At 36.5% G+C, this 23,593-nt stretch overlaps 1 protein-coding gene across 6 annotated transcripts in view; it reads right to left on the reverse strand.

Moving 5' to 3' along the window:
• Positions 1 to 23,593, reverse strand: part of PHKB (phosphorylase kinase regulatory subunit beta) — a 72,411-nt gene that overhangs the window by 30,795 nt on the left and 18,023 nt on the right. For all 6 annotated transcript variants that reach the window (XM_048316630.1, XM_048316628.1, XM_048316627.1 and 3 more), the window contains 8 exons: positions 22,799 to 22,914; positions 16,805 to 16,868; positions 14,103 to 14,198; positions 12,280 to 12,477; positions 11,637 to 11,694; positions 9,665 to 9,742; positions 7,678 to 7,836; positions 3,665 to 3,759 (listed from right to left, as the gene is read on the reverse strand). In XM_048316630.1, coding sequence (XP_048172587.1) covers positions 3,665 to 3,759; positions 7,678 to 7,836; positions 9,665 to 9,742; positions 11,637 to 11,694; positions 12,280 to 12,477; positions 14,103 to 14,198; positions 16,805 to 16,868; positions 22,799 to 22,914 — 864 coding nt within the window. The remainder of the gene's footprint in view (positions 1 to 3,664; positions 3,760 to 7,677; positions 7,837 to 9,664; positions 9,743 to 11,636; positions 11,695 to 12,279; positions 12,478 to 14,102; positions 14,199 to 16,804; positions 16,869 to 22,798; positions 22,915 to 23,593) is intronic.

Here is a 23,593-nt window from a genome sequence, read left to right on the forward strand (position 1 = left end):
AAAACATTAAAAGAATACAGTCATCACATGCAGAGAATTCAGTCAATTAATTGTAACCGTAAACACATATTTCAACTTAACTCAGAAGATAAAATAGTCCTACTCTGGCAATTTAATCAGATTATGATTTTTTGTTAAAAATGAAATTAAACATGAGACAGCAATAAACCGTCTTTCACATGTGCCAGTAAAATACAAAACAATTCCAAAAAACCCCCACCCTTCCTCATTTCTCAAACATTATTGTTACCATCCAGGCCCTCCTCCACACTACATCCTCCCAAAACAGAATGCAACAACCCAGACTGAGTTATAATCTCTCCCAAATCTGGAGACAGTAAAGAGAAGTAACAAAATAAGCTCTTCTAAGGAATCCAGTTCTACAGAGTCACCCTGAACGAGAATTCCCTGCATTATCTCCTTTCAAAGCAAACAGAGTATGGATGATTCAATTTTTTTTTTTTTTTAAATTCCTGAATGGGCTCTAAGCTGACCATTAGGACTGCAAAGCAGAGGAGAAAGAACCTCTCTGACTGCTGTTAGACCTCATTGTGCTTTGGAACACAGACTAAAAAAACCTAGCAAAGGCAGCCCTGCTCTGGCACCACACTGGCACTTGCCCAAGGGCATATGAACACAGCCTCCTGAAAGTGGAAAATAGGGGGTTTTGGCATTGAATTAGGAGAAAAAACATTTCCTTCAAACTATAAACAGACCAAATTAATATTAGTGGCCATTAGGTTTTTACTGTACTGCTCAACTGATGCCTCAGTTTTCCACAAGCAATGAGATTGTCCTCTGATCTGATTTTCTGATGCACTCACAGCTGTAATTATACATAGTTATATATACAGTTTTCATAGCACTTTTGCCTTTGGGGGTCTATATTACCTTACTTTCCTTTGCCTAATTTTTCATTGATGCTTCCAAGCTGTAAAAGTAAGGTTGGCATATTTTAAATACTTTCCATTGCTTGCTTAAATCTACACTATTATGTGGGTATCGAACATATTTTTATAGAGGCACCAAAGCCACAAATATATTAAATTAATCACATTTTTTCAGTGGCAAGTGTTTAGAGTTTATAGTCAATGCAACCACAGTATGAAAATATGCCTACATGGAAAACACATTTCTTGAAGAAATATTTACTCAGCACAGAGTTTCAAATAAAAATTTTAAAAGCCTTCTTTTTGGTACATCTCCTGCCAAAATACTGTATCACAACAAAATTTATATACATGGGTATTTGAAAGTTTTGTGTATCCTTGTTTATGGCTTACAGGAATAAAATTTAATACAAGTGGAAATACTTTTCTGTTCAATTTAACTGAAATTCTTTAGCTATATGGAAAAGAGAAGACATCATTAAAGAGAAGAAACTACTTTTGATTTCTAAAGACATCATTAAGATGTGCTGTGTTCTCATTTTGTATGGTATTTTTAGTCATTTTCCCTGCACTTTAAGGCAAATACTAGATACTGATTTTGCATAAATTAGCTCAATTAGATAAAATGGCATAATCAAATATTCAGACAAACTGTTTAAACAAATCTAAAATGTGGATTAAAAAAAGCCAAACTCAAGACTCTTGGCTGGAACTTGAAGACCTTTGCTGATACAGCTCACCTGAGTCATGTCAGGACATTTTTGCATCTTTAACCTTCTCTTAATGATGACCCATTTGACATCTGCATGAAGGAACATTTTGCCCTGATACTGCTGTAGCAGTAAAACCACCCAAAATACTTCAGCAGCTGTTTCAGTACAAACAATCCCAAAGAAATTCCACAACCACCTGGCTGGCCTTACCGGGACATGAACCCTTCTGGTCACCATCTCTGTCACACTGCTGCTCAGAGGCTGCAATGCCAAAGGCCTGATGCCAGAGGCTCCATTTCTCACTAACTCAGAAGGGCATCCCTTCCTTCTAACCCACACTGGGAACCACATCTTGGATAGTTTTGTCATTTACATATTGAAGAAACACGTGCACAGTCATCTATGGCAAAGGAATATCACCACTGGGAAGAACAGAGCTATAAGCAGACCTAGGCATGCCCAGAATTGCCTTCCTTCTTCATGCATTGTCTGCAGATGAAGTAAAATATCAAAATGCAGCTGTTTAAGTTATTTTCAATGCATTCAACACTGTTGACTTTTGAAGTCCCTATTACATTGCTGAATTTTACCGGGTAGCTGCATTTTACTAAGTTCTTTAGTGACTCAGTAAGTGGCCCTCAATGAGTACGTTAAGAGAAAATAAATTACCATTGTATTATTTATTCTCAGTTTTGGGAAGCTCTCAGGGCAGAGGCTATTTCTCTCTGAGGATGTGGAAATTGCCTATCACATACTGGGTACCCCAAATAGCAGTAAAAATACTTTTCTACTAAGACATTTCCTGATGAGTCATAGAGTGCCTTTAGAACAAAGCCTCATCTTCTTCAAAGTGCTCAGCTGTGGCATATTAAAAGTGACTGGTTTGAAGAATCAAAGAAAGAGGAATTGGATGGGCTGCAGCAACCCTGACTCAGTACAGGCTCCTCCTGAGGGCACCCCTACAAGGGCCAGCAGCTCCCAGGTTCTGTCACATTCATAATCCCATGATGTAAGAACAAACAGAGAAACCAGGAACAAATGACATCACTGAGCTTTCATTATCTCACAGGAACATGGCACAAGTGCTGCACTGTGAACAATGAAAGTCTCATTATGAATGAACCAACAGCCAGGCACATGAATTACCTTGGTAACAGGAAATAGTAGGAAACTGAGGGGATAAGCAGCATTTGGATAGAACAAGAAAAACATTCTTCAGTTCTGAACTTGGAGTGAATCTTAAGATAAATACTTCATCTTTTATGCTTCAATAACAAATTCACCATGCTGAACAAGGAACTTCTTAAATATACATGCCTCATACCAAGAAATAAAAAAGGCTGAAACACATCTTTTAGTACACATTTCCATACACACAGTTCTTACCTCTTTAATAAAAGAACTCCCCTACATACAGACATGTTCATATCTTGCTATCCCATCCACTACAGATTTGAATTAACTGTGTTTCAAGAAGTCCCCATCCCTGGTCACTCACTCCTGCCATGCATTTAATCCAAATACAGGAGCACATGGAATCACAGAATCATTAAGCCTGGAAAGGACCTTCACAATCATCCAGTCCAACCATTGACCCAACACTCCTAAACCCACCACTGAACCCTGTTCGTAAATGCCACATCTGCACATCCTTTAAATACCTCCAGGGATGGTGTCTCAACCACACCAAAAAAAGAACCTCATCCTTGTAGCTCTTAGGAGCTCTGAATACAAAAAATATTAATATGTTGCAGTTGAAATTACTTTGAAGGCGTAAGAAAAGCAGGCTCATTCTTGCCTTCCTGACATAACTCAAAGACACATACTTATTAGCACCTATTTAAACATACATTTTATCTATCATTTTGACTGCATCACTTAATTTGAAGGCAAATGTGCATCACTTCCCCAAAACTGCAGCTGTTATAATCTTCCTTTTAAAAGCACTCCTCCAGCAATTCAGAAAATGTACACACATTGAATACTTTCCTTGCTGCAATATTAGAGCACTTAGATGACAATTTTCCTGTAAAAATATTGTAATACTAAGCTAATGCTTACCTGATTTGAAAATCTCATGCTGATGTTCCGCTGGTCCTCGGGGGGTACATACCGGCCAATGGGGTCGAGATCTTTAGGACTCACTAATTTATCAGCTGAAAGCAAATGACAATAAAAATACAGAATGACTTGAGTACTTTCTGCAGCTTTTGTGAAGAAGTCATGTCAACTTGTGTGTTGTAGTTGGTTCTGCTTTGTTTTAGATTGACTTATAAAAGCACATTCTGAAAAATTCAGAATTCCATTAATTTTAAAATGAGTGACTCAAGCATTGTTCTTGCTACAGCTAATTACAATACTGTAGTATATAAAACCAAACCTTTATTTGCTCACAAAGGTATGTTAGTAGATTAGATGCAGACAACATACTCCACAACACAAGTCACGTAAAAAGCCCTTAATTCACAACCATGGAATTACTCTAGAGCTTTAACTATAAACTTAATGACCATCAAAAATTGTTTAGCTTTGAAGAAAAGCAGACAGCCTCTATCTCAAGGTAATCACATGACTTGAATCCTGGAAAGGACAAGAGATAAAGGTATCTCTCAGTATGGTATCTCACAAAGAAATTGTGAAAAAAAAACCTAACTAAAGGTATTTGAAAACTAGCAAAGTCTATGTGGTGTTTTTTACATGGAGGGTGGAGAAACCCTACCAAACCTAAAACCCCAGTATTTTAACCCTCTCCTTAAAAAAAAATTAAGCCCTCCAATAAAAATATACTATTAAAAAGTTTCAGCAAATTCCTTGAATACAGGTTCATAATCTAGTATGAGCTATTATACCCTTAAAATAAGCATTCCCCTGCCAAAATTGTATTTTGACAGGAAACTGTCCAAACTTCATCTAATTTCTGCTACAGAGTAAGTCAAAACACATTCTCATCTCTTCTATCTCAAAGTCAACAATTTTGTACCTATTCTTAAAAGCCCCAACACAAGGGAATAAGGTATTAATCTAAACCAGGAATGACTCATGGCTCCACTCAGCTCCATGAGAAAACCAGCTCTGCCTTGATCAGAATGTTTCTGAATGCTACACCACAGAGTAAATGAAGGCAACAGCTTAAAGCTCAAAATATGCCCTGCCTGAAGCTTGCCAGGGCTAGGACTGCACAAAGTAATGGGGCAGTGGGGAGCAAACCTACGGGCAGCAGTGAGGGGCCCTGGCTGGGCAGCACAGGGGGAAGCCCTGCCAGAACTTCTGCTGCTGGGAGCTCTGCCAGCCCTGGATGCTGTCCTGTCCTCAGCCTCCTGCTGGGACCATGCAGCTGGACTGCCCCCAGGAGAGGACCCTGTTCCTGGCTCTGCACTGCTCCTGCAGGGCCATGATCCATGAACACAAACCCAAGCAAAGCTAGATGATAGAAGATTGCTATGAACAATAGATTAATATACTGACACATGAATTACCAAACCACATCTGAGCAAACCACTCATCTAAGCTCCAGTCCACACAGAATTCTTATGCTGGCTAAAGGAATGGAAACTACTTGAATTATGTGAAATACTGCTGATGCAATGAAATAAATTAACCAAATGATTTCAAGATCAATGGGCTCTGCCTCATAGTTCTTAAAAACGAGAGGTTTCCAGGATATATGTTCTATTCCCACTGGTTTTAACACTGATTTACATTGCTCAGTAATTAAAATACATGGTCAGAATAATTTCATATTTAAAGAACTGTATCAATAGACTAATATAAAACAAGCTAACTCCTAGTGAATATTCATCACCATTATCACAAATACAAGTATTGGACTGCAAAAGCAGATTCCTTTGTTAGCTCCTTATCTGCATCAGCAGAAGCTGACAACATTCAATCCATTTGGTCTATAAAAATATTACTAAAACTCTTAGTTCCAGGCAGCACTGAATCCACAGAACAAGATACAAAAATTCTAAGGAAAAACAAAGGAAAGAGAGCTACTAAACAAAAGACTGAGTGAATTTTCAGTTCAGCTGAATACCTGAGATTCCTTTCCCTTACTCCAAAATGGGGACCTTAACATAAAGGTTTTACAAACCTCCTCATCCAAAGCAAGAAGGAAATTCTGTGAAAAACAGCATCACTACCTGCAAAACACATGCTTTTTTTCTTCATAAACAAGTTTTTCAGTTGCATCAACATGGGGTGCCTTCCAACAGTGACACACAGGCACTTTCACTGCCTCTATTACTTGGAGCATTTGTAAGAAGGATCAAAATTTTGACTTCCCTATTTCTGTTTGCCCCTCTGTGGGAGGGTAAGAATTGACTCAGGTTCGTGTTGCTGCATTTAGAAATATTTGGACCTCAAGAGGCAGAGCCCAGGCCCAGAGACAGCAGCAGGAGCTACAAAGGTGATACTGTGTGCTGCCTACACAGCAGGAGTGAGAAGGCTGAACAAACACAAATTAATTGATACCCTGGAGGCAACACAATGATTTCTGAATGGATAATGAAATGGGAAACCAATACCTTCCCAGATATCAAAGTATTTGGAGCCAGGCTTCCGCTTAATTAGCAGCCACCAACAAGCGAAGTAACACACAAACACTTTCATCAAGGACAAGATTGTTATTCAGGTAGGTTTTCACCAGTAAGGAGCAAAATTGAATGCACCAATTCTAAATTAGTATGAGTAAATGGAGTTCCTCATATAACCAGTGGTGAACACATTGCTGTAAGATCTCCAAACCTTGTTTGCAAGGATTATGACAGAAGCGGGAAAAAATTACATTGAAATTTTGAATATTTTGGGGAAAAAAAGAGAGGGTGAATGAAAAGTAGCAAATAAAGTGGAAAAAAAGTTTTGAAACAATAAAGGAAACAGTTACTAAAGACAACATTTCAAAAAAAGATTTAGCACAACTATTTAGAAAAAGCAGTGTGTAAGAATGTTCAGCAAAGAACGGAAACACAAGAATGTTATGTTACACAAATAACAGTTAGCAAACTATAAATAGAATTTATTTAACCAGCATTCTGCAGGTACAGAAATACACAAATATTCATAAGATCAATACTAGTATAACTACTACAGTATACCTACACACACACACACTGGAGAATTACTTGGCTAATACACTTAGAAGATAAATTAGTTTTTTAATTAACAGTGGGATTGCCTGCATTTCCTTTGAAACATTGGCTAAAAGAGGAATTTTGCAAGGAATACAGCAAAACCAACAGGTGGAGCACCAGACATACCCTGTCCCTCCATAGCTGAAGAGAAATCCACTGTTCTTGCCAACTGCTGAATTTTTAAACTCCCCTTCAATTTTTCTCATTTTTGTTACCAATAGCCTGTTTCCCTTCGGTGGGAAAAATAGTTTCCAGAACTCCATCTACTGATTACCTGCTGATCATGTTAAAATAAATCTTTCTCCTACAAGAAATCCTAAAGAAAAAACCCAACTGTGAAGATTTTTCTGGATTAACCACTCTTTATGCATTAGCCTATAATAAAATCACTTCAAGTAAGACTGAGAGTTCGTTTGTGACTGAAATGCACCGTAACAACCTTCAATGGTCAGACTTTGATACACACTTTCAATTGCTCATACAGTTTCTTCTTTTTAAAAGGGTAAAAATAACACAAGAATAGATCATTAACTTTCTCTGAGACTGCAGCTATTCAAAGTTTCGACCTGTCTTGATTAAAACAGTCAATAATTTTAATTCAATGCTATAAATCACTTACAAACATTACTGTAGAGGTGCAGCTGATACAGTTAACCCAGAAAGCATCACATTAATATATTCTGTCATGAAGAAAGAGAAATAAGAGGGAAAGCCAGGAAAAAAAATAAATCTATCATCTTATTTAGATTTTCAGTACTCTATGAAATATTCCACTAAGCTTTATAGTAGGCGGCATAAAAAAAAAAAAAAGACTGCAAAGCAATTTTTGCCTGACAGAGGACACACAAGCCACTCAAGGTCCATTCAAAACTCAAGCCAGAATGTTGTTCAGATTCAAGAGGAACACAGAGTGCACAGCTGCTGCAGGTGCTCAGCTCTCACCCAGCAGCTTGGCAATGATGTACACGGCCTGGCCCCACAGGAACAGCTTCCCGTCACGCCCGTTGTTACTGGGGAACCTCCTCTGGCTGCCAGGGCTCTTCTTCTCCAGCTCCACAAAGTCAGCAGGCACGTAGTAATACTTGGGGACAACAGGGCACCCTGGAGAATTGGACAGCGAGCACAGCCAGTAAGTAAATATCACTTTCCTCATTATTTGACTGGCATCCCCTAATAAAGCTGAAGTGGATCCAAACCAGGAAAAATTGCACCCCAGTAACAGTTTGATTGAACAGAGATTGTCATTCATTGTTACCTCTGCAGTGAGGAATCCCAGGGCAATACTAAACTACTTTGTATTTCACCAGACATTTCCTCAGAATTTCTACCCAGAACAGGTATGTTATCTGTGCAGCACCTTCTGTGCAAACTAAAACTAAAAAAGTCACCTGAAGGAAAATGCAGTTCAGTTAAGAAGGCTTAACCAAAAGCAATGAACGCTGGGTCCCAGTGAAACATTTGGGGTATTGTGCCCCCCAGTTAACACAGGCTCAGTATCAGACAACTCTTTCCAACTAAAATTCCTGCTCAAAACAACTCAACTTGGTTTTGCACACTTTTATTCATTAAATGTTTAAAACCAGCACTTGAACTTTGAAACAACATGAAACAAAATGGCATAACTTCTCTACTGGAAGATACATACCTTGTATCTAGAATTATGCCACAAGTATTGCTGATCATTGGAGATCAATTAACGTTATATCAAAACTTTTTAAGTGGACATGCATCAGGAATTGCGAGACATGATTACAAATGATTGACCTAATTACATGAAATCGAAAAGCAAATTAATATGCTTCCCGCATAATTTAATTCCACCTTAATATGGCTCTACTCTTGAATTAATTTGGATAAAGAACAGGTGATAAACAGAATAAAGTTGTAGTGTTTTACTCTTTGCTTAGAAAAACAACATTACTGGGAAGAAGCCAAGAAAAAATGGAGAAGAGAGAGTTATTAGAGAGACAATGTTCAAATGAGTGAGGCACCAAAACACATCCAGAAATTTTAAGACCTGGCATTTGTGATGACATTCAACAAAAGGAGCCACAAGATTAATTTAGTGTCCACAAAACTTCAAATACTCATTAATAATCAGAAAAAAGCACCAAACAGCAAGAAAAATTTGCTACATAATGCAAATTTGGTAAGGGAATGTTTGATTGTCTTAAAGAAATTAACTTCAAAAAGTTTAAAGAACAAGTCATATTCTGCATGTACTTGCATAACTGTACCACAGATGTAAGAACAGGTGACTAAAATGCTGAGTTTTAAAACTGGATTGTTCTGTTCTCAGGCCATTTCTTTTCCTCCCACTCAAACTTACGGTCTTTTTCTTTTTTTTAACTAAATTTTGGATGGATGTACCTGACAAGGTCATTATTAGCCTTATCTGCAGTGCCACAAAAATCCTGAAGTGCACAATTTAAATAAGAGAACATTTATATTTAAATGATTATATTGCTACTTTCCCGCCTCTAAGCTGGAAACAATTTCACATGCATATACCAAATTATTTTTTAAAGCTTTCAGAATTAAGTGACAATGAATGATGTGTCCAAGTGGGACAGTGAAACACTCTGACTGCTGGTAGTTAATATTTGCCTGAAAAGTCAAAGTGAACTTTGTAAACAATGAAGCAGAGGTGAAGGAGGGGAGGAATGAGTGGGCACAGTGTAAATCTTACATTAGTATCAGTAGCATTTTTCCAGATAACGTTATTTTTATTATCACACTTTATGATGCCATGTATCTACACAAAAGAGGTTATTTTAGAATTAGTATTTTGCCATTGGGAAACATGTTGATATTCTTACTTCTCCTTTGCTCTGACCACAATATACATTAATAGGAAGGTCAATTTTTTTATAATTTCAGATCAATAAAAAGCTACAAGTGTTTCAGAAGAACAATTTCCAGATAATACCTTCAGGTGTATGTTGAAGCAGAGGGTCCAGAAGATCCTGATATTCCTTTACTTGTGTACGATTTCCTTTAAAAATGCCTAAAAATAATCAAACAATAATTGATTTAATGGAAGAAATAATTTTTCCATGACCTTGAAGTTCATAAAAGAAGAAGAAAAAAAATTCCAGTGTTTACTTTTCAAAACTAAATATTTAGTGCCTACACACTAAATAGCTCATGAAAAGTAAAAGATGGATCTGTAGACCACAACAGTCAACTCCCTGATGCTGCTTTTCGGGAGGCACTGGTATGCTTGGGACTACCAGTCCCTTAAAAGTTGTTTTAGCAGAACTTCCCAAGATGAATCTGATGAATACCAGCATGATCAATGTTCAGTTTATTGAAAGTTCTTAAATGAAAATATATATTAACAATATAAAACCCTTTTCTGCTCAAAGAAAACACATCTATTTGACAAGCAAGGTGATGTTTTAAAGTAGAATATTTTTTAACATTTAAAGGGGAAAAAGCTAGATAAAAACTTTACATCATAAATCTTATACTAATATTCCCTTTTTCAACCACCAAATTTTTTTTCTTTCCATGGCTCTTCAGTGCTCCATCAAACCCAAAGCTTGACAAGTATTGTTCACTACATTTTCAAATATTCCTGAGTATATACAGGAGTATATATAGTTGCCAAGAGACACAAATGCAATCAAAGTTTGCACACAAAAAAGGGTCTGTTTTAAGTGACACACCGGACTATTTCAAAACACTCAAGGATAGTCATGACGTAAGAGCAGTATCTGCTCCTCCTATGTCATTGTCTTTTTGCCATTGCTGAGTATACACTTCAAATTTTGCATTAAGAAAGCCTGTGGCTTTGGAGACATTTGCACAAAATCTACTAACAGAATTGTTCTACTTTCTAGAAGTGTGGGCCAAGCAAAAAGGACAAGGACAGTATGTGCAAAGTATGTATTTTTTAGGGTTTTCTGTATACAAGAAGAGTAAAATGCTTTTTTTATTCTTTTGCTAACTTCAGTTGAAGATGACTGTATTTTTGTTCTCAAAACTGCAAGTGGGCAGCATTATATGTCAGTGCCTTTCTCCTCAGTTTTGGGCCTCACTGTTCGAAAAATGTCAAACATTTCTTTAGAAATATCAGTTGTGAAACCTTATTAGATCTTCAAACACAATATTTTAATCTGTGGGTGGCCGCAGACAGAGGAGTCGAGGCTGATGGCAGATTTCTGTGCCCCTCGCTGTCTTTATCTGAAAACTATTCAACATGCTACAGGAGAAAGAAAAGATGGACAGATTTTACTCCATCTAAAAATCTTTTTGACAGTTGTAACCCTACTCATTTTCTTACCCAGACTTCTGTTCTATGCAAGTTTTAGCTTCTATCCTGAAATCATCCCTTGAACTTCTCTGGTGTGTCTCCTGTCCTCAAGTCAAGGGCTAGGTAATGTTGTTTTTGTTGCTCTTGTTTTGATTTTTATTTTATTATTCAGTCAGACTGACTACATGAAAAATCGTGGCCAGGAGGAAATTAGACCTTTCCTGGTTCCCTTTCTTCTCTTCTGAATTCTCATTCAATTGCCACACAATGCTGAACTTGAAAAGCCCTGGTGCACATTGAGCATGTCAGTGTGTTCTCCCTCCCTGTTCTCTCCCGTGCTGCTGTGAAGTTCTGATACATCTGAAAGTTTTTAGGCTTAAAAGGCAATGCAGGACAATGCCACAGATTGAAGCTTTTAACAAACCCTTATTGAGTTACATTCTAAAACCAGTGCACATTAGAAATGCTGAAATACAGGGATGCTTGGGGTTTTTTAACCCAGGAGGCAGAACTCTCAATGAGATGTTTAGTGTCACTGCATTATGGTTTACTTTGGCAGGACAGGAAAATAATTTTGTATCTTTCCTCTAAAAGCTCATCTCTCTAATGCCTTTAAGGAACAGGAATGTAAAGCTATACTTACCATCAATTATCATAAAAATAAAAAACAGAGGGAATTCACATTCAATGCCATCAAAAAGCTGCAAAGAAGGAAAATTCATCAGACATTTCATCATTTTCATTTAAGGACATGTATCTGAATAACCCAGTTGAATTATTTCTAAGCAACAAAAGACAAACATGAATGCAAAAATATTTTAGTACATTTAGGTTATCGCTTCTTAATTCTGTGGGCACTTTAACTGTGCCTTTATGTCTGCTGTGGCTCACTCTCAAGCAGAATATTTAAATAATCTATTTTTTATTTTTCACAGAGAAACTACGGGGGAAAAAAGAAACACATTTTCATTTAGATAACCTTAACTGATAAATACTGTGATCAAAAGCAAAACTGTTTTCCACACACTCAGACTGTAGTCAGCTGTGAAATGAAATGATAAATAATTTCCTTATTTGTTATGTGAAATCAACTGTACCCTAAATGTAAATGAAAGCACATTCATTACAAAACAAACCAATGACTCACTTGCTGACTTAGCAATCTCTGAAAACTGCACATGCAAATTACAGAAGGCATCTCCTTGCCTTGAAGCCTTTAGGAATCCCTGTGCAATTCTGATTCCAGGGCCTGGAGGGGTGTCAGGTACCTGGGACAGGAATTTTACCTTAATTTCTGCTGGTTTATAATAACGCCGCGTTCTGTCCTCCAGGGCTGTTCTGTACCCATCTCTCAGAAATCTTTTAAACCCATATTTTCCTTTCAACTTCCTAATAATTTTATCTAGTGTTTGACCAAACAGAACCTCATCATCCAAAGCAAATGCAGGATAACTAAGACAGGGCAGAAGAGCTGCATCAGTATTCTGTAGCAGAGGGAGAAATAGGACATTACAAATTTAATTAGATCTCTGACAATTATTTGATGCACAAACAAAGACTGTTTAACTCACTAAGTGAAATACACATTTGGAACATGATCTTATCAAAATCATAGCACTAATATAGGGAAATAGTGTGCAAAATAAGACTTCTTAGCAAGTATCAGGATAAACTACAAACCAAATGTGCAGATACACAATTTAGAAGAGAACTCCATTTGACTCAGAATGTCACCTGTTTTACAGCTGATCATATGCAGGCATAATTGAAAACATTCTAACACTTTGTGTTTGGGGATTTTTATTTGTTTGTTTGCTTTTTAAATATATTCTCCAGATTATTCCTGGAGGAAACACAAACATTTGGGTATCATATGCTCAAAAAGAAGCACAAATATTTTATGAAGGTGCAATGCTGAAAAGTACCTATGATTAAATCATCATTTCTGAACAGCTTTTCCAGAAATATTCTTAGGGTGCTGAAACAAACAAGCCTATCTGTCAATTAGGAAGAAAAGAGAATAATTCCAAAAAAAAGTATGAGCAACCTTCTCAGGAACCACGTGGATCTATTCGGAATTAAAAACACAAGAAAAATTACTAACTAGCGCATCACCTCTACAGGTAAGCTTCCAGAAACACACAAGAAAGTATTCTTTTCTGCTGATATAGCCAAGATAGTCAACTGTTTAAAATAACTGTTTTTTCCAATATGACTGACACGAACTCGTAAAAGGAAGAAAAGGATACAAAGATTTCTATGGGACAAGTAAGTTATAAAATCAGCTTCTGTTGGAATATTTCAAGTCTCCAGCAAATAACAAACAACAAGAGTTCTAAAAGACCATTTGACTATTAAAAAAGTAGCTGACAGTGCCTTTTATTTTAATTATCCAGCACATTACAACTCTGCTGTAATTCTTCTACACAATAAGTAAACTATTAATGTATAAGATTAATAGCCTGTTTCATGAACAAAACTGCTATTATATTCCAGAATGAATAAAAAAGCAGAACTCTATTATCACTCAGTTTAAATTACTGATTTTCTAACACCAAATTTACCTTTGATGCTAGTACTGAAATAGATGTTTTTTTGACTAATCTATACTTATGTCACTTAGATTTACTCACTGAGGAAATACATTTGTAACAATAGCTTATAACAAAAAGAAATCACTCATATTCAGCAATTTATGGTAAGCTAACCTTAAAGGCTTATTTCCCAGACAAAAGAAAGAATTAAAGCTAAAACAAAGGGTTTCAAAAGTGCAGACACAGTGTATAGTGGAAACTAGGCCAAAAGAAAAACAAATTACCAAGGCTGCAAATCTCACTTAAGTTATTTCAAATTTTATTTCAAAACCGTTTAGAAAGCTACCAAGAGGTTAACATTTTAATCTAAGTATTAAAAAAATAAAGAACACCATTTTAATTCCTCTTCAGAAAAACTACTGCATCACAGTGACACTTAAGAAGCAAAGATTTAACAAGTTCCCAGCAAATTTCACCTTTATCAAGCAGATCAGAAGGTCCATCATAAAACTAAAAATTCACATCCATTCATTTTCTCCACACTCTGTTGAGGTGAATTTCTTTTAATGACTTACATGAGACCTTGACTCCCGGGGCAGCAATGAGCACAGGGTCTGTCTGTTCCGGTTATGGGCATCAAAATCCACAAATATAACAGACCAAGAGCAGCCCTGTGAACACAACATTGCATTTGTTTAAGGGAGAGGGAAGAAGGTTGGTGCATCCTGCTGAAACTCACTGGTTCTGTGTTTAATTTGTGTTGTCATTGCTTGATAGCTGAAAATTTTAATCAGAAAACATAGCACAACATCAAGTTGAAAATATTTTGGTTTTCAAATATACTGAAGTATAGCCAAAATTAGATGGTTTGATCACTGATTAGTAATTATATGATTCATTCAAGCTATTAACTCTTCCATTAATTCTTGAAGAATGAAGCCTGTATTAAGGACAAACAAAAGTGGTTGTTCGTCCCTATGAATGCAGGAAATGTTCTAAACAGTGATGCTGAATATTTCACTACGAGTCAGTTAGCAAACAAACAACTGGATATTCAGCACAGGTAATGCTTTGGAAAAGGACTTTCATAGCAAATAAAAATGTTCTGCTTTTCAGTTATTTTAAGGACTGCATTATCAACATTTTGCTCCTTAGCAAAATCTACTTCCTTATAAAATCAGTAATTTTACACTATATTTCTCTGTCAACTTCTTGATGCTTCCTGAAACACTCAATCCCCCTGGCTGAGATAGAGTTTAAACAGAATCAATACATTTAGAAGTATTACCAGTAAGCAACTTCTGGCAAACTCTGGTTTGTTAATGAACAGGTATCTTCATACATGTTGCAACTGATAACGAATCTCAGGATCACTCCCCGACTGGAAGACACATTCAATGTGAATTCATTCCACTAAGGTCATAAATACCAGAAATTTTCATAAATCCACCAAATTTCTTCTAAACAACAGTCAGTTTTTTTGGTATACTACTTTCCTAGGAAGACTGTTCCAGAGCCCACCATTCTATTTATTAAAAACTTTAATTTCCAGTGAAGTTTCTACATAAATACCTCACCACACTTCTTCGTGTGCCAGTACTACCATCCACTGAGACACCTTTCCAAAGGGTTTTATTCTTACTCTTTAACTGCACTCTGAGTATACACAGATATAAAAATACTCAGCTTTTGCTTTACTAGGGTAAGCGAAACATTTAGTTCACTGTCCTCATGGAAAATATAATCTGTTTTCTCAGTCATTCTAGCAAGATATACCCTGAATAGTGCTGCAGTAAGAATGTACACAAATAATCACATTGGTTTTGATGATTTGTTAACTTTCTTCTTAATCCAGATTCTGATTATTCACAAATCTCTAAACTCATCTACAAACTCTGAACACAACCTGCCTACACACACAGTTCCAAAATCTGTGATGCAGGGAAGGATTCTCTGGGGATTCAGGAGCAGGCTCATTTGCATTTTGTAAACCCACAAGCACCTTGTTTGACAAATGAACTACTTTTCACTCCTCTAAAGAACTGTAAACTTCTGTAGTAAGAACACCTTACAAAGACTTGATTTATGAAAAAATCTTTTTAAATTGTTTTTGCCCAAACCAATAGAGGACACGCAGCTCATACACAAATGACTGGTCCCACTCTGCCCAGGTCAGCCTTTAACATGTTCCTCCTGCTGTAAGTAGTGATTCCCCAGCAGTGATTTATGCAGGTTGCACCTGTGCAGCTGCAGGTGCAAACAAGTCTCTTGAGGGGCTCAGTGGGATTTCTCAAAGCTACTGGAACACAGCTGGAGGTAAGCACAAAGGCAAACTCTGCACAGACTGAAGGTCAAAATGGGTTCTGTTAATGCCAACTACAGATCTCAGAAACAAACTCTCAAAGCATTTAAACTGGTCTTGCTTCAGCAATTTATTCATCCATTTCAGAACTCAGCCAAGAATAATTTGGAAACCCAGCAGCCATGTTTACTTGAAACTGTTGGGAAGGTAAAGATTATAGATAAATATCATTTGTGAAATAATAACAATGCATGTATAGTGTCTGATCATTATTGAAGATCCTTACTAGCTCCTAGTTCTTAAGACTTGACATCAGCTTTTAGAACGTATGGCATCTCTCTTCCATGTGTGCATTTTCTAAACCATTAATTTGGAAGAATATTCTTTTATTTTAGCTACAGACTACTGTAGGTATAGCACCAAAACGAAAGATGCACATAGAAGGGGAATACAAGGCAGACAGAAACGTCTCAGAAAAGGTTTGCTTTCCTAATTGATCCAAGCCACATGAAAGGATGAGAAAAGACTTTATGGCTGTGCAACACACTGAAATAAAAAACAGGTTAAAAAGTGGGATTACATAAAAGCAGCTTGGTTAAAGTCTTGATCAAAAGCCACGTGAAGGAAGCAGACAAAAGGAAGGTAATGCTTGAAGGTGGAGGAATACTCTAGTAACAGCAACAGATAAAGCTGTGAAGGAAAAAACCATTTTGGCAACAAAATTATTTTTAAGACTAAGCTGCCACTGATTTAGAATTTTTTTAAGGAAAAATCCCAAGTGATTCTTGTTAGTAAGAGCACTAATGATTTTATCACATAAATTCTGTACCTGAAACAGTAGCAATCAGTTTGCAAACTAACTCGCTTTAAAGCTGGAATCCAACAAATGTGCTAGATACTTCTGAATATCCTCTGATCCACCCTGTAAATCATTATTGCTAACAAAAAAGGAGGAAAACCAAACACTTTTATTACCTGATTTCCAAAGAGATTGAAACCGTTAATTGCTTCTAAAGCGGCTTTTGCCAGCCCCACGGAGCTGAGAACAAAACAAAAACACAGAGATATCACAATTCAAGCCCAGGCTAAAACTTCACACACTTGACAGATTTCAGTGCCATGATCTTTTCTTGATTTGCATTTTGTGCTTAACCTTAATGTTAATAAAATGATGAAGCAGCAGATTTGGGGTTGTTTTGGTGGTAGGTTGTTTTTTCTTTTCTCTGAAATACTACTCAGCATTTTTATTTGCCTTCAAATGTCAGAGACCATCTGAAAAAAGCACTTCTGTTCTCACCTTGCTATCAGACATCTGGCATTACGTATTTCAAGGTCTTGCTAATAGTGTACAGACAGAGGATTTACTTCAGCACAATTTTTCAAACCAGCTCTCAAGCAGTAAACTTCAAGACTGATTTCTAGCTTTCAATATAATAAAAGAACTCATCAATCCAGATTCATAAGAGAAGGATTTTCCAATGTCAACTATATAGAACCACATCTTTTATTTCACCCCATCACGAAGAAAACAGGACCCAGATATTCTATCAACAAGACTTCAAGTTAGCACTCACACTTAAAGACATTATGGACTAAAATCACTAATAACTATACAATTTAAAAATCAAATTCTATATTAAAATTGTTTATTAACTATCATGTAAATTCTACAGTACAAATAAAAATATACATTTTAACAAAGTCTTTTCATTAAAAAAGTGTAGTTTTCTATTTTCCTTGTGAGTACTTAAAAAAAAAAGTGAAGAAGCATTCTTCTCCTCTCAGTTTCACTCCTCTCTTTTTCTCAGCTTTAAAGAATATATAATTACAGAGAGGCCAATTTCACTTATGTCCATTCAACTGCAGTAAGGAACTAAAGCATTAACATACACATAAAACACTACATTTTTTGCATGTTGATTCCAAAATTCCAGACATTATGGTCACATGGCATCCAAAAGTAAAATGTTACATGAGCTATTTCCTGAAAGTCCCAGTGTAGCAGTCCCAGGTTTCTGACAGTTCTGTCGAATGCAAACACTGCAGGTAGGGAAAGGCCTTTGCTCTGCTCACTCAGTGGTTACAGACAAGTGTACGACCTGGAATTACTCCAGAGGCCCAGCTAATTAAACAAACACCTCTTACATTCTCTTAGGCAGTCTGGTAAAACAGATTCAGAGCATCCAGTGAAACAAAGCATAGTTTGTTTATAAAAATAACTAATGAAACACTGAGTTATAGTAAATACTCAGATAATAAGCACTAACAATTCCCAACTTCTACAGAAGAGGAGTTGTGACTGTATTGACAAACAACTTCATCGCTCAGCGCCCCCCCCGCCCCCCAAAAAAATTTACAAGAATCAAATTGGCAGAAATCTGCAAACAGGGACTGTGCTTCAATCTTTATTTTTCTATATTCCATGCAGCACTCTGAGATGGAAGCAAACATTTTACCTTACTGTAAATAAACTGATTTTTACTATCTATTAATGCAAAAATATGAAATTTCTAACTAACCCAAAATATGAAATTACTAACTAACCCATATTATAAATTTTAAATTTTAAATATTACACAGAAAATATTGAAAATAATGAAAAAAATTTAGTGCAGTTACAGGATTTGGTTTTTTAAATATTACTTTACCTGTATTCATTCTAATATTAGAAATACTTTAGACTGATTTCACACTTTATCATTTATAAATCTCCATGTTCCTTTCTGAAACACTGCCAGAAATAATACTCCTGGGTGTCAGTTCTAATTGGTGCAACAAGAGAAAGCTGACCAGCTTAACCACAGCCTGCTCTGAGCAGCTGCCTCACTTCGGTGTCTTCTGATGCTGAAAGCTTTTAGAGCTGGAGAATGAGATGAAGAAATAAACTGAACTCAGAAGTGCTGTGAATGTAATTATTTTTCTGGCTTTGTTTCAAATACCAAAAAACAATGTAATTGTTCTAAAAAATTGCTCTATTCTAATTATCACCTAGTAATTAATCAAAAAAATTGACATGATGACTCAGAACAGAACTTTTCAGAGGAATTAATATTATTATCAAACTGCATATACAGAAGATGGAAATCAGAGAAATCCTGCACACTGAAGGCTGCATCACATGTTAAAATCTCATATTTCCCTTTCAAGTAACAGTACTAATACCAACATTACACATTTTCAGAGTGAGAAAAAAGTTACTGATAAAAGGTAGAGAAGTAATAAATGTTCAACTGGTATTCAGATAACATAAAACTACTTAATCTGTCTACAAAATAGGATGATACTGCTTGAGGGAAGTTCAAGGCAAATATGTATAGCTTCCTTGAAATCATCTCTACTTTGCAGACTCAGTCATTATTCTACAGTAAGAATAATTTAATAATTACTGTCATTGATCACCATTTTTCTATCTCTAGTTATTGAAAGCCCATGGAGACTTCACTACTGTCACAATTACTTGCAAGTGACCATATAAATGTCCCAACATTGTCAATCACTCCCTTAACCACAGACACAAGTACTACTTGGGTTATCAAAAGTTTTATGGGTAAATGACAGGAGGAAGTAACTTTGAAAGAAAAAAAGAAGTCTGTGAACAGCCTTTGTATCAAGTGTGTCTTTAGAAGAGTGAACAATCACACAGCACAGCGCACTTCAGGACTGTGATCACACTTCACACATTTCATTCCTACTGATTCATGCCCTCCTGTTGGGCAAATTACTAAAGAGATTTTACAATAAACATTATGCTCATGTCTTTGTATAGAAAATACATTCCTCATACTCTACAATTTAGTAACAAAAGAAATGGAGCGTCTTAACAAAATGAATTAATGGCAAAATGTATTTAATAAATACATTCCTCCTCATTAAGCCACTATGAACACACTGTACCAACTTGTGGGACTCTGCCTGGAGAAAAAGGTGCTTACTTGGAGGTGGTCCCAAAACAAAACCTAACCCAAACCCTCTTGAAACGTTCCTCTGAAAATTTCAGAGGATCAGTAAGTCATTGGCTGGAAGGGACATATTGAACTCATCTAGCCCTACAAACCCATATAACATAACCAAGACCAATTTAAGTAAACCACATTCTCAACTAGACAAGTCTCAAAAACCTGCAAGAATGGAGGTTCTGTTTTGAGTATCCTGTTCTTTCCTTCACTGTGCTTCAAATGAAAAGGTTTCTCCTTAATTTCCCCACTGAACCTCACCAGGTGCAATCCTTAGACCTTACTGGAGCCACCAATTATTTTAATGTGTCAAGGATTATCAAAAGCAATCCTGCAATCATAATGCTATGGGTAACATTTGACCATGAGCCATATTTAGGGCAGGGGAAGATGAGACTAACCTAGAGAAACCACTTACAGCTTGCTAAAAGAGGTTTAGTAAATGCACTAAAACAACATTCATAATTCCCACTAACTTTTAATTGTTAGATTCACCTCTTCAGTAAAATACTTGAGGGCAAACACTAAAATTCGCATATTCTTAGCAAATATAAATCAAAATACACCTTCAAGTATATCCACCCTTAATCCTTCTCCCATTCAATTTCTTGCCTCCATCCGAGTGCTGTGCATTTCAACTGGCATATCAAACACCACAGAGGATGTGAAAAATAAGCAAACAAGAAAAGATTTCTACATCACTAATAATTTTGTAACTATATAACCCAAAATGAAGAAGGAAGGACAGCACTATAGCAATGTAACACCTGCACTCCAGAGAAGAGCAAGACCGAGGCTCTGCAGTCCCGCATTCAGAATATGAGGATGCTGCACTTTGGCAATTTCCTCATTCTCACAGTGCATATGGGAGGCGTCAGAGGCAGTTTGCACAGGTACTCAGCAGATGCCTGCAGAGCAGCTTGATCAAATGGTTACAGGACAAATCATTTTTCTGAAGTTCAGCCATATGGGAAGGGATCACACTACAATAAAATCTTGCCTTTGAACCAATAAAAGACATTAATTTACATACATCAGTGAAGACCTGCTCCACAGAGTGTTTTGCTATTTATCATTTATTAGAAGTGTTTGGAGCTGTACTAAGAGAGAATACCGAGGCTGTGAAGGCTTAAAATATCTGCATCTTTTATCATGGGCCATAATGTGCAGCTGTTATTCACAGACTTCCAATTGTATAATATCCTCTTGGAAAAGAAAGCCTCTTTCAATAAAAGACAAGAATTCCCTACTCATTCTGAAAGCAAACACAGCCTGTATGGAGATTTCCAGCAGAGGCTTTAAGGGTCAGGAGTGCACCATCCATAACACTGACCCTGAAGAGACCACTCTGGGGTCCAAAACCACAGAAGACACACAACATCATTTGTGAGTAGACCTGATACTCGTAATTGCTTCACCAATCTAAAACAAAAATGTTTTTATAGCTCTCTTTGGTAGATACAATTGGAACATAAAGTATAAAGAGTATCTCAGTGTACCCAGGGCTTTCCTCAATAATATCTAAATATGTCTTTTGATGCATGTTTCCTGTCCATTTTTCCTGATTTATGAGAACAAGGGAAATTGCCTACCAGCTTTCTACAATGAAGCACAGTGCCCACACATACACAAAGAAAGATAAATAGGGGCAATACCTGTTTCTGATGACCAAAGTCTACTTCTTAAATTAGGATCAAGCTCTGTGCTTCCCTTTGTGCTAGCTCAATGATCTGTTAGATTGGCCCAGTCCATCTCACAAAACTTTACCCTTAAAAAATCCAACTTATAAATGTCAGTCTAGATTAAGACAAAACACATGCCCATTTCCATCTGCTTAAAAGATGCTCAGTTTTCCCTGGAGGAAATTCACATACTGAATAACCAGAATGCTGCAAACAACAGCAGGCACAGGAGTTTCAGTGTTCCTTTTGCACATTTCTATGAGATGAGATGTGGAAAGAAGCATTCGATTCTCTATGTGAATGCTCATGTAGTCTGGCATTTGACAATTCTGCAGACACAGTAGGAGAAAACAAAACCAGCAAAGTAATAAAGCAGATTATAGAACAACAACTTGGATTTTTTAGCTCTCATATTGATACAAATGTTCTATAAAAGCCCTGAAAAAACGGACTAAATTAAGAGTTTTGCTGCAAGAACATGTAACTATACCAACAGGTTAAAATATACATGCCTGCATGTGGACTAAAAAAAAAAATTCATTCTCAAATGACACCACAGATTTGTTTGACAATATTGAAGACTGGAAGAAACGTGTATTCTTTGCAAGCCCTTGATAATTAGGATGGTCAACAGTGTTTTAAAAATCCTGAGATATCCGATCTATATCCATTTTTATGATTAGTAAAACCTCAGAAGTCACAAAGTGAAGAAAACAATAGTAAAACTAGAAAAATCAAGTTGTCAGATTACAGATTTGATCCTTCAAGGCAGACAGCACATGAGCAATTCCAGTGAGGTGAGCAGGACCACTCCAGCATTAAAGTGCTACCAGCATTGCTCCCTGTCTCCTGGGACAGGGCTCAGAACTCGCAGCATCTGAAGAACCTGGAAAAGTGTTTGGCACTAGGCTGCTCTCCAGTGTCCAGCACCATCTTCCCACCATGGTGGAGATGAGAAAAATCTCAACTCATAATTCAACGCCTTTTTAAAGCAGGATAATCCTAACCAGTTTTATGAATCCGATTCCAATCCCATTGCACATGCCTCAAGACCCTGAACTGTTCTGAACACAATTTTCAGAATTATATACAGGCAGCTGCACATAATTATTGGAATTTGAATATTCAAACAGCTAAGCATCCGTGTGGTTATTTCAGCATGCACATCATGATGAAATGATCTTCACATTTTCCCAAAATACATCCCTCAGTCTTTAGAGAACCTTAATTTAATTCAAACAGTATTTTCATGCATTATTATTTTTAGCTCACCCCATGAATCCGTTTTATTCATTTACTTGCTTTGACTAAAAGAGCTACAATTTCTCACCTACCTTGAGTGCAGCTCTGGACTGCCATTGTTGTATTTACTGCCTCTTTCCCAGACACCAAAATCTGGCACACGATAGGCTCTCTCCACACAAAACACAAGATTTTGGATAAAGGACACCTGTAGGAAAGAAAAGTGACTGAAGGAAAATGAAAGCACAGTTTTTCTGTTTTATCCAAAAGATGAAGTTGCTATCTCTTGTAACTGTTCTTTCCATCCTTTTCTGACTGAACCCAAAGAATGATGTTCCCAAGTTCAATTATTTTCTTTAAAACCAGTTCTTAATCACAATATGTTAAGAGCTCTCCCAACTGAGGTGTCAATGTGAATTTACAAAGAAGTTCCAACAAAGGCAGGGATAAAAATGATTTCATATTCAAGACACGTATTTGAAGAGCTCCAAAAAGGTGGTGTTTTGATCTTTTCAAAAAGATTTCTCCTAACAACATCAGAAACCAAAACAAAATTACAACACAAAAATCTTGGTGCTTTTTCTTAATTAATTTTAGAGAATTGATATGCCAAAATTTTATTAAATTAGCTCCAGATAATACATATTTATGCAGATTCAAACACACTCTTTTATAAAGATAAATTAAAATCTATACCAATTCATTATAATTAAAATCTCCTCTTGGACCAACACATTTCAACTGAATACTAAAGTACTGAAGGGTATTTTAAGGTATTTAAGGTGTGTTCAACTGTAGCTGGGAACTTATTTAAGCAGATATTTGTTCCTGATTTACACTGTTGAAAGAGGTATTTGGAGTTGCTCGACCGTAGAAAAATGAAATTG

Source organism: Corvus hawaiiensis, chromosome 12 (assembly GCF_020740725.1).
Source record: "Corvus hawaiiensis isolate bCorHaw1 chromosome 12, bCorHaw1.pri.cur, whole genome shotgun sequence".
Taxonomy (NCBI): Eukaryota; Metazoa; Chordata; class Aves; order Passeriformes; family Corvidae; genus Corvus; species Corvus hawaiiensis.